Below are 12,500 nucleotides of genomic sequence, written 5' to 3'. Positions count from 1 at the left end.
ACAAGCCAATCTTATAAAGCATACGAACAGAATGGATCCAGTGTATTACAGAGAGCAAGTTGACTTGTTTATTTACACACTCTATACTTTACTCACAATTACGAGAGACTTCACTTGCAAACAACAGGGGTTTACATGAAGACAAAAAGGGTTCAGTTCCAAACACGGGAGTTAATTTGTAAACAGCAGATTTTAATTAAGTTTCTAACCAGCATGACAAAAATCATTCCTTTTGTGCCTCAGGTTTTGTGTTATACGGGAATGGACTCAGAAAAGATCGTAATTATTTATTTAGGGCAGGTTTCAGGTAGCGTTCAGATTCGGTGATGACACCTATTTATTTGTTCAAAAGCACAGGTTTTTTTTTTCCTTCTGTTCGTGGTTTTGCAATTATGCTAGGTGTTGATAGGTAGATAACCTTCCTCAAATTGTTGCCTTTTACGTTTTTGTACATTATTAGTATTGATCAAAATATGAAAAGTATCTTAGGAAACAAGCCTCTAGGGCTGTTAGTTTTGAAAGTAGTTTCAATAGTCAGCTGCCCATATGTGAAAGATATAAACCAAAAGTGATAGAATAACATAAAAAGCGCTAAAATTTTGTTAGTAAACAATAAAACTGTGTTAACTGAATTTATGCGACCGTCTGTATTGGAAAAAAAGCCAAAGTAATGGATTTCATTTTTTAGAGTCAAGTTGATCACGGGCTGGTGCCGATGGTGCACCTCGCGCGGGGCACTGTAGGCGTTACTTAAGGTTCTTTGCAGCGTCCCTTCGGCCTTAAGCTGCAACCTCTTTCATTCCTTAGGCGGTACCTCCGTTCATGTTCTCTTTCTTCCATCTGACTTTCCACCCTCTTCTAACACTTGTTGCATAGTGCAAAACTGCAAGGTTTGCCTCCTGTCACAGCTTTCAGACCGTTTTACTCTCAGTTTCCGTTTCATCGATGAATGACCCCATAGGTCCCAGCGCTTGCCCTTTGGCCTAAATTCTATAATCCATAAATCAACGTCAGATGCATTCATCTAAAGCACAGAAATGTTTTCGTCGTAGCTCTTATCCTTAGGTAACTGCATAGGTTGCCAAATGCCTCCCGGTGACTGAAATTGACAATAATTGTCTGGTCGCTGCTTGCTTGTAGAATTTCAGTACCTTCCGGATTTCTGCTCTGTTGATTTGTGTATAATTAGTACTTAATTTGGCAAATATTTTAGTAGAAAATTTCTAGTCTTCATATGGTAAAACTAAGTTGGACACTGGAAATTTTTAACTCTTTCAAAGCACACACACACACACAAACACACACACTCACAAGCAATGAAGGTTCTCATATAACATGCTCAGCCGTATTTTCACTTCTGCAAAATGCTTGCAGTTATTTTAATTTTGCTCTTACACAATGCCTCTCAAGTTTGCATGTTTATTCACACAGTGCTTGTAAGGTTTTTATTTTCGTTCTGACACAATGCTTGTAGGGTTTTTTAGTTTATGTAAAAGAAAAATATTCAGCCGGCTTTGTCTGTCCGTCCGTCCGCCCTCAGATCTTAAAAACTACCGAGGCTAGAAGGCTGCAAATTAGTTGTTGATCATCCACCCTCCAATCATCAAACATACCAAACTGCAGCCCTCTAGCCTCCTCAGTAGTTTTCATTTTACTTAAGGTTAAAGTTAGCTATAATCGTGCTTCTGGCAACGATAAAGGCCAGGCTAGCACCGTGCCGTGGTTAAATTTTCATGGGCCCCGGCTCATATAGCATGATAGCGAGACCACCGAAAGATAGATCTATTTTCGGTGGGCTTGATTATACGCTGTACAAAAAACTCGATTGCGCCGAAGACACTTCGGCGCATTTTTTACATGCGTATTTTCCTTCTCGCTCAGAGCAGATGTTTTAATCTTAATCCAGCATTATTGTTGTAAGGTTTTATCTCTGTCCTCACACTGTGCTTGCAAGGTTACTGTTACTTAAGAAGCTAATGCGCTGAGAGTGAGATGTGATGGCAACCATCGTTAACGTTTGTGTTTATATATATATATATATATATATATATATATATATATATATATATATATTATATATATATATATATATATATATATATACATATATATGTATATTATATATATATATATATATATATATATATATATAATATATATATATATATATATATATATATACATATATATATATATTATATATATATATATATATATATATATATATATATATATATATATATACATATACAATCTTGTCGATAGTCAGGTGGTCAAGAGTCACTGTTTGTCGTTGTTCCTAAACCAGGCAGCTCTTGAATCCTGCCAAGGGACAAACACTTATCTGTTTTAATTGCTGGTGGGTGTGTGTTATTCCCGACGCATAGTGTATTCGATATTAAACAATATATATCTGGCAATATTATATAATATAGATAAATAAATATATATATATATATATATATATATATATATAATATATATATATATATATATATATATATATATATATATATATATGTATATATGTATATATCCGTCAGAAGAGTAACTGTGTTGATTTTGTACAAGATAAAGATCATTTTTATTATGTCGATGTCATTGTGATGTGTACAACAAGCCTGGCTGATATTATCACCATCAGAAATGTGAACGAGCATATAAAGTCCATGAAGCCTTCGGGATATAGACTGTAGGAAATGAGAAAGAAATTAAGACAGATAATGAAATTAAATATACAAATAGCATTTGATAATTAAGTTAGAAAAGTCAGTGGAATAGTTCATGACAATAAGGAAAAACCGAATAAAAAAATAACATTCAACCATAATTTTACCGAAATGATGGTGAACAATACGAGGGAAAAAATAGTGTGCGCTTTAACCTCGTCAAATTGGGAGCCATATTTTGCTTTTTATAATGAATTTTTAATGATGCATAATATTAGCTTACAACTGAAATTGTTTTAATATATTCATAATTATGAAATGCAAATTTAAAAGCCCTTTAGTCGATTGATATATATACATGGTACATTCGGAATTTATCGACTTCGGCTCTTTCTGCCGATAAAATGTTTTTAGTTAATTTATTTAAAATTAATTTTGTTTATTTATTCATTTCTGTGAGAATGTGGTTCTCAGTTTGCCCTAGTGTTAAAACAGAACACTCGTTTCTTTCTGTAACAATTGATAGGTTTTTTAGGCATTTCATTTTAATATCCTTATTAATATCAAGTCTGGTGTGATCCTGGGTGGCATTCTATCTCCTCTGTTGTGTGTGTTGGTCGTGGATTACGTTACGAGAAGGGTTAACAGAGGAACGGATGCAGTTATACTCTGGGGAGAAAATGTGAAACTTCTTGACTTGGATTATGCTGATGATATGGTTTTGATCTGCGAGGGACCAGAAAAGATGCAGAGTGTTTTGGATTGTCTAGTGAGTGAAGGTCGAAAGGTTGGTTTGGTTATTAATAGTGGAAACACTGAAATCATGAATATGAATATTGAAAATGCGCAGGATTGTCTAATTGAAGGTTTGGTTGTGAAGCAAGTGGATAAGTTTAAATATTTAGGTACTTATTTAGATAAGGATGGTTCTCTGAGCACAGAATTTATGGAAAGATTAAAAAAAGGCTCATCAGGCAATGGGAATGCTTAAAAATATTTGGAATAATAGCAATTTTTCTGTGCGTACAAAAATCAAAATTTGTAAGGTCATGGTTAGGAGTATTTTGATTTATGGGCACGAGTCATGGTACAGTACAGTGACTTCGGATAATGAATTCTTAGCATTTGAAAATCAGGCGCTCAGAAGAATATTAGGAATTCATTGGAGGGATAGGATATCAAATAAGAAAATTATAGAAGTAACGGGGGTGCAGCCAGTCGATGAGTATGTTAGATTCTCACGCTGGAATTGGCTAGGCCATGTGTATAGAAGACAGGGAATAGTACGAGATACAGCGAGGTGGGTTGCCCTTGGTAGAAGAGGTAGAGGTAGGCCATTGTAGACGTGGTTAAGGACAGTGATACGGGAAGCGGGAGAAGTGTTGGGAGATCTTGAGGATTTAGCCCAGGACAGAATGTGGCGGCGTGAGTTCATCGAGGCCCTATGCATCCCCGTGGGTGCCACAGGAAATGATTGATTGATAATGTTAGGATAAACATTATATTACTGCAATTTTTAATTAGTTTTAATTAGAATTGTTCAATGGAAACTGCTTAATAAGCCTTTTGACGCCGTTTGTTATCTCATTTATATATTTTCCATCGTTACAACATAGCTTGAACGGAATTCAGCGCTGACGTCTTTAATGTTCGAACAAAAAGCTACTGTAGAGTTAAAATAGAAATGTTCAGTAGGATCTACAATAATCCCCACGATGCTTTTTATCAGTTATTTCTCCCAGCATCACAACACAGTAAGCGGTAACCTTTCTAATGTTAGAACAAACATGAAGCTTATGGAATGTTAAAAGAAAGCTGTTTCAGTAGAATCTAGTTATAATCCCTTGGATGAATTTTATCAGGTATTTCCTTCAGCATCACAACATGATTAAAACAGATTTCAACTCATGCGGTGCACTGTAGGCATTACTTAAGGTTCTTTGCAGGGTTACCTTGGGGGGCCCTAGTTGCAATTCCTTTCACACTCCTTTTACTGAACCTCCGTTCATATTCTTTCTTCCTTCTTACTTTCCACCCTCTCCTAACAATTGATTCATAGTGCGACTGCGAGGTTTTCCTCCTGTTACACCTTTCAGAAAAGAAAACTACTGTGCCGGCTTTGTCTGTCCGTCCGCACTTTATTATGTCGGCACTTTTTTCTGTCAGCACTTTTCCTGTCCGCCCTCAGATCTTAAAAACTACTGAGGCCAGAGGGCTGCAAATTGGTATGTTGATCATCTACCCTCCAATCATCAAACATAGCAAATTGCAGCCGTCTAGCCTGAGTAGTTTTTATTTTATTTAAGGTTAAAATTAGCCATAATCGTGCTTCTGGCAATGATAGAGGATAGGCCACCACCGGGCTTAGGTTAAAGTTTCATGGGCCGCGGATCGTGCATCATTATACCGAGACCACCGAAAGATAGCTCTGTCTTCGCTGGCCTTGAATATACAGAAAACTCGACTGCGCCGAAGAAACTTCGGAGCATTTTTTTACTTGTTTATTGTCAATTCCCGTTTCAGCGCTGAATAACCTCATAGGTCGCAGCGCTTGGCCTTTGGCCTAAACTCTAAATTCTATTCTATTCAGCGCTAATAGAGGACAGTTTATTGCTGAGACTTAATAGGCCAGGTGATATACTGTAAGCCGGAGAACGCCATAATCAAATACTTGAGTTAGATTGGTGGCCTCGTCTCTTATGAGCAGGGCTTTGCTCTTAAAGGGAGGGGGTCGTGTTACCTGGGTGGCCAGAATCCAGGAAAGGCAATTCAGAATCCAGTAAAGGTGATTCAGAATCCGGGAAAGGCAATTCAGAATCCAGGAAAGGTAATTCAGAATCCAGGAAATGAGATTCAGAATTCAGGAGAGGCAATTCAGAATCCAGGAGAGGTAATTCAGAATCCAGGAAAGGCAATTCAGATTCCAGGAAAAGTAGTTCAGAATACAGGAAAGGCAATTCAGAATCCAGGAGAGGTAATTCAGAATCTAGGAAAGGTAATTCAGAATCCAGGAAAGGCAATTCAGTATCCAGGAAAGGCAATTCAGAATCCAGGAGAGATAATTCAGAATCCAGGAAAAGTAATTCAGAGTCCAGGTAAGGCAATTCAGAACCCAGGAAAGGCAATTCAGAATCCAGGAAAGGCGATTCAGAATCCAGGAAAGGTAATTCAGAATCCAGTAGGGATAATTCAGAATCCAGAAGAGGTAATTCAGATTCCAGGCAAGGTAATTCAGAATCCAGGAAAAGTAATTCAGAATCCAGTAAAGGTAATTCAGAATCCAGAAGAGGTAATTCAGATTCCAGGCAGGGTAATTCAGAATCCAGTAAAGGTAATTCAGAATCCAGTAAAGGTAATTCAGAATCCAGAAGAGGTAATTCAGATTCCAGGCAGGGTAATTCAGAATCCAGGAAAGGTAATTCAGAATTCAGGAAGGGCAATTTAGAATCCAGGAAAGGTAATTTCGAGGGCGATGTGACATTCAACGCCTCGGGCGTCAAAGCTCTTGGGGCCTCTGTGGGCGGGGTCGGGGGAGAGGGGAAGGGGGAGGAGAGGCTGGTTACCTCCAACCCGCTCTACAAGGCTGTTTGTTGAACGGGAAACCGTCTCTCCTTGTTCATTTGGTTTTTATTATTTTTTTCTCTGCTCTTTTCGATATGCACTGGTTAAATTTGGAGTTTTTAGATTACTCTTCAGCTTAATTTCATCCGCTGCCATTATCAGTTTGAAGTAACTTTATCGTTTATGGTTCCTCTTGGGGACTTATGAATCATTGAACGATATTTTGGGCTTAAAAATGGTCAGGAATTCAGGTATGATGCGTGGCAAAAATTTACACACACATATATATAGATATATAATATATATTTGTGTGTATTTATTTATATATTTATAATATATATTATTTATATATATATATATTATATATATATATATATATATATATATATATATATATATATATATATATATATATATATATATATATATAATCACACACACACACAACCGTGTTTGTTGCATTGAATAGTCAGAGTTATGCAAAAATATATATATATTATGTATATATATATACTATATATATATATATATATATATATATATATATATATATATATATATATATATATATATATATATATATATACTCACAAACATGTTTGTTGCATTGAATTGTCAGAGTTATGCAAAAGAGACTGATTAACATCTAGTAAGATGGTATGAGCGCATAGGATAATTATCAAATGATGAATAGTTATTTTCCTTTAACTAGGGTATTACATATACACAATCGAGCCGGGGTCGGAGGAAATGTCAGCCTCGGTGGCACGAGAGGAATGGTAATAACCAGAGCGGGGAATCAAGAGTAGATTTTTGCAGTATGCCTTTTGGAGATTTTCAGAACAAGGGAAGAAGAAATAGTAGCGAGGAGGACAGCTGTTAGTTCATTATATGAAGACACTTCTGTTGGGCGAACATTGGGAAAGCAGTATTATTATTACTATTATTGTTATTCAATAGATGGAACCTATTCACATGGAACAAGCCCACCGTAGGGACCATTAACTTGAAATTTAAGCTTCCAAAGAATATGGTGTTCATTAGGAAGAATAAGAGGAAGCAAAGGGAAATGTAGGAAGAAGAGAAATGATAATAAGGGCCTTAGGAATTGTAAGCTATGCTTAATGATAAGGATTTGCCAACATTGAGCAATACAATTTGATCATATCTTCTGTTTCTTGATGAGGCCCAGTCCGTTCATGTAGTGCCGCCAGTGCAATCTCACGCGGTGCACTGCAGGCATTACTTAAGGTTGTTTGCAGCGTGCTTTCGGTCCCCAGCTGCCAACCCCTTTCGTTCCTTTAACTGTACCTCCTTTCATATTCGCTTTCTTCCTCTTCCATCTTACTTTCCACCTTCTCGTAACAGTTGATTCGTAGTGCAACTGCGAGGTTTTCGTCTTGTTCCACCTTTCAAACCTTTCCACTGTCAATTTCCGTTTCAGCGCTGAATAACCTTATAGGTCCCAGTGCTTTTGGCCTTTGGCCTAAGTTATCTATTCAGTTCAGTTCAAAGTTGATACTTGAAGCAGAACAGAAAGCCTGGCATTGGGCACATCATATCCCTTCCCGCTACAAGAGCGACTCCGCCATTCGAAATCGCCAAGTTATTTCCCGTTTCATCTGAGTTCGTCTAGAACTTCTCGCGATATTGTGCTAATGGACCATAGTTTGAGGAGAGCAAGTCCGCACTTCAGCTGAAAGCTGGCCACTCGGTCTGTCTGCTGCGCTTAATGAATGAAATTCCAGTAAAACTGATGAAAGCGGAAGCTGAATGGTGTAGCTGGCATTAGCCTCGAATGCTCGATTGTGAAATGGCGCGCCTAGACGAGCTGCGCGGTTGAGGAGGAAAGATATTTTTATGTGAATGTTTTCATTACTGCTGTCTCGACTTTCACCCGACATTTCGGAGCTGGGAACACAGTAGGACACTTTAAGGGAAGGAGAGTTCAAAAGTACTATCCCTGGCATGCAGCGGCTGTCCCGCTACACACAAAAGAATGAATCCAGGAAATACACTCTGGTGCAGCAAAAATCTCTGAATGAATTTCTTTCAGTTTGTTGTCAATTGACTTGAGTAGAATTCTAGTGTATTTGGATCAGGCAGGAGAATTCCTTCTGTTCACTGATTTAATTATGATATTTTACAATATTTAACGTTGCAGTATGGTAAAGTAAAATTGTCCTGCTTAAACATGGTCGTTATTTTCCCATGCATTTTCCTCAGGTGTATGGGTGAGAAGTTATGTGAATGAATTGTTTTAAAATATTTCCATAGATGTTTTTATTATTATTTTTCGAGTGATGTACAATTCTGAGAGCCGAAACACCATTAATGTCTTTGTTGTTTGGCAGTAGGAAATTTATATTGTAGTATGTACTGTATATCTATATCATTGTTTCTTGCCTACTTTACGTAATAAGATTGCAAAAGCATCTTTGCATAAACTTATGTTTTTAGGTAACCGTTATCTTTTATGCAGGGCGAAATAGAATTTCTCGTCCACAAAAAAAGAAAAAAAACGGGTAAAGACTGTATGTAATAAAAGCCCGAGATTCTTTAGAGCATAAGTCAACTAGAGTCCCAGGTTCTAGAAGTTTACCTAGAGCGGAAGGTTACTAGGGTCTGAAGGTTGTACCAAGTTTAAAATTGCTTAATGAGGAGTTTTGAGAATCTAAGGAATGTATTGCTTGAAGCTGGAAGTCATGTAAACAAGAAGCATTAAAATTTTCCCAAGTTGCTGGAAGATGCAACAGGCGAGACCGACTATAAGAGATAAATAAAATATCCTTTTAATTCTTTTTCATGTAATAGCTTTTGTATTTCCACCTGTATTTATGTCACGAGTTGGTCTCATATTCCCTTATCCGTAAATATCTCTAAATTTTTCTGTCGAAATTTTTTTTTGACCATAGCAAAACTTTTTTTTTTATAAAAAGCTTTGATATTTCCATCAGTATTTATGTAATGAGTGGGTCTCTTATTTCCTTATCCTTAAAAATATTTTTACATTTTTTCTGTCGAAATTTTTTCTGACCATGACAAAGCTTGATCCTAATTGTTCATCATAAAACAGAATTGATATTTTCATCTGTAAGAATATAATAAGTGGGTCTCATATTCCCTTATCCTTAAATATCTTTCTACATTTGTTTTCTGTGGAAATATTTTTTATCGTGACAAAGCTTGATCCTAATATTTTAATATCATAAGATAGCTGTGATATTTTCATCTGTATACATAAAATGAGTGGATCTTATATTCCTTTATCCTTAAATATCTTTTTACATATTTCCATCTAATTTTTTTAACCATGACAAAGTTTTATCTTGATTCTGTTTCATAAAATAACTTTGATATTATCATCTGCATTTATGTAATGAGTAGGTCTCATATTCCCTTATCCTTAAATGTCTTTTAAAATTTTTGCATCTAATTTTTTTTTAACCATGACAAAGTTTATCTTAATTTTTTTCATAAAATAACTTTGATATTTCCATCTGGATTTATGTAATGAGTGGATCTCATATTCCTTTATCCTTAATATCTTTTTACATTTTTCCATCTAATTTTTTTTTTTAACCATGACAAAGTTTGGAGTCAGTGTAATCAATTTCCAGACTTAATTGTTTTGGGACTGCTACGGATTCATATAACCAGGAGGGGAAAAAAATCACAAATTTTTAAATGCGCTCTCGGGGTAATACGACAGTTGTGAAGCTTCAAAAGATGACTCGGTTTTTGCAGTTTGGGTCGATTTTTTTTTATTTTATTATTTTTTTTTTTTTGCGTGATGTTTTATGGCATTGGGGTACGGAGGGAACGATAGTGCAGATTTATATTTTTATAGATGGTGGAAACAAACTGGGTTTAAACAGTTTTTGCGCTTCGTCGTTGGGGTATAATTACGGCTTTTATATCCACTTCCTTTAAGTTATTATTATTATTATTATTATTATTATTATTATTATTATTATTATTATTATTATTATTATTATTATTCATAAAAATCTCATAATAGCATGAGTCACAAACATGGTGGAGACATCCACAATGGTGTAAGTAAAATATATTAAAAATACATATACAAAACTTTTGTACATATATTTTTAATACATATTTAGAGTTACACCATTGTGGATTTCTTCACCATTATTATTATTATTATTATTATTATTATTATTATTATTATTATTATTATTATTATTATTATTATATAAAAAGTCAATTAATTTGATTAAAGGTTTTCCCCAAATTATGGTTGAGAGTTGGAGCAAGACAAAGTTGAAGAAGTTGGACAGCTTTGTAGGTGGGAAGAAACCTAAAGGAACGGATGAAAAGTAAAAGGCTGAAAGCAACACTCTTGAGTATTAAAGAAGCTTTAATACTCTCTCTACAGTACGTTACACAAAACGCGCTATAAATAAGCAATGATATTTTTTATCGAAAGTGACATGTAACATCACAGTGTTTTTAATACGACAAATTCATATGAATTAATATGTTTTATACAGGTGAAAAAAGATTGTTTAGTAAAGAGCAAATGATTATTTGCTCACTAGAGATAATTGTTAATATGTGTAGCTTTGATGCAGTAATTGTATAACCCAGTAAGTATAGCTTTAAGGAAGACTCTGAGCGTACAGTATGTACAGTATTTGATTGCATTAACAGATCTAATGTTTATTTGCCTTAAGGCAAATGGTTATTAATAATCATGCCAGGAACAAAAACACGGTTAGATATGAGTAATTTGTATTTATTTCACAAGTATTTTCAACAACAGTCACTGCTACGTTTATCCTGTAAAGAGAAAACTTCGGAAAACGCTAACTACTTCATGTATCAGCAGCGTAAATCCCCCTCCTCCTCCCCTTCCCCCCCCCCCCTCCCCTCCCCACCACCCTGACCCCTCCTCATATACACGAAGCCTCTCAGCTTTATGTTTTCTTAATGCATACTTCTTGGACACCTGCTTTTTCCACCTTATGCAGGGAAAACTGTCTTGATTTCCCTTTCCTTCCTCCCAAGCATCCCAAAGCATACATTCTTTTTCAACGTCCCATCGTCTCCCATCGTCACTGTAAGCCCAATGCCCCTCAAACACTGATTGATCCTCTCACTAACCCAGCATTCATTCTGAATCTTGCTTTCTCTACATATCTCACCCTACAACCTTTCAAACACAACCTGTATAAAGCTAACACTCATTTTAGGAGCACTCTTCTTCATCTTTCACTCCCATTAATTATTCACATTGCACTCTCATAAAGGAGAGTTGGCTCAACAACGTTTTCTTCCGCGGATGCTTCTCTTCTTTTCTAGAGTTTTGCAGATTCTACTTCGTGACTTGCTTTATTTTCATCCTGGCTTTCTTCATTACAAAATACTAGCAAATATCTGTAAGAGTCAGCCACATGTATTCTTCCACTTTGTATTCTGAAACTCATATATCCATCTCCTTGGCTTTTATTCATTTTCAGTGCCTTGCTATTTCCAGCATTTACTTTTAACTTTCTCCTGCTGATATCATTTGCAAACTCTTTTTACCCATCTTTGCAGTTTTTCAGGTTCTCTTCCATCATCAGCTAACACCGTATCATTTTTCCTTATTGACCTAACGGCTCAACGTCTCCTCGCTGCTGGGAAAAAGGGCGCTGGTGACTGGTACAATACATGCACATACGCTACCGGGGTCTAAGCGATGACAGGCAGGGCAGCCGATCGAGACTACAAAGTCTACCCCAAAGCCAAATCAAAGTCCTTCAAAAAGAAGGCATCGTGCTTACCCCATACAAATGGGAAAAAGGCACGTTAAAAGAAGAAGAATCACTTATAAAATGATTCAACAGCCATGCATACATGAACAGCCTTCTGCATAGAACCTCTTTTATACTTAAACCATTCACTGTCCCACCGTACATATTGTAACTCACTTCACTTGCCTCATAAAAACTTTCAATCACAGTCAGCACATTAAGTCTTACTGTATATATCCCGAGCACCCTCCACATTGCTTGCCTGTCAGTTTTATCATTCCCTTTTAAAGTCCATTTGCCCTGTTGCAAAAGAACAATTATTCTTCTCGCCTAATCCTCTGAAATTAATTTTTTTATGAAGAGTTGTTGATTGTTAAAGATGGAAGAATGTCAGCTCGATTGTGCCAAAAAGACTATCTGTGTTCTTCGTCTATTTGGCAGCAGTATTAATCAGAAAATAGAAATAAATAATATAATTTAAAATTGTAAGGTATTCTAAGTTATCAACTGA

At 35.9% G+C, this 12,500-nt stretch overlaps 1 protein-coding gene and 1 long non-coding RNA gene across 2 annotated transcripts in view; both read left to right on the top strand.

Moving 5' to 3' along the window:
- Nucleotides 1-12,500, top strand: part of LOC136836551 (uncharacterized) — a 196,995-nt gene that overhangs the window by 35,376 nt on the left and 149,119 nt on the right. The gene's annotated exons all lie outside the window — the stretch shown is intronic.
- LOC136836619 (micronuclear linker histone polyprotein-like) lies at nucleotides 2,607-6,499 on the top strand. Its single transcript, XM_067101082.1, has 3 exons — nucleotides 2,607-2,692; nucleotides 5,555-5,764; nucleotides 5,891-6,499. Exons 1-3 carry the CDS (start codon nucleotides 2,607-2,609, stop codon nucleotides 6,261-6,263), a joined length of 669 nt encoding a protein of 222 aa, XP_066957183.1. The 3' UTR covers nucleotides 6,264-6,499.

Source organism: Macrobrachium rosenbergii, chromosome 56, assembly GCF_040412425.1.
Source record: "Macrobrachium rosenbergii isolate ZJJX-2024 chromosome 56, ASM4041242v1, whole genome shotgun sequence".
In the NCBI taxonomy this organism is placed as follows: domain Eukaryota; kingdom Metazoa; phylum Arthropoda; class Malacostraca; order Decapoda; family Palaemonidae; genus Macrobrachium; species Macrobrachium rosenbergii.
This window is presented reverse-complemented; position numbering and strand designations above follow the sequence as displayed.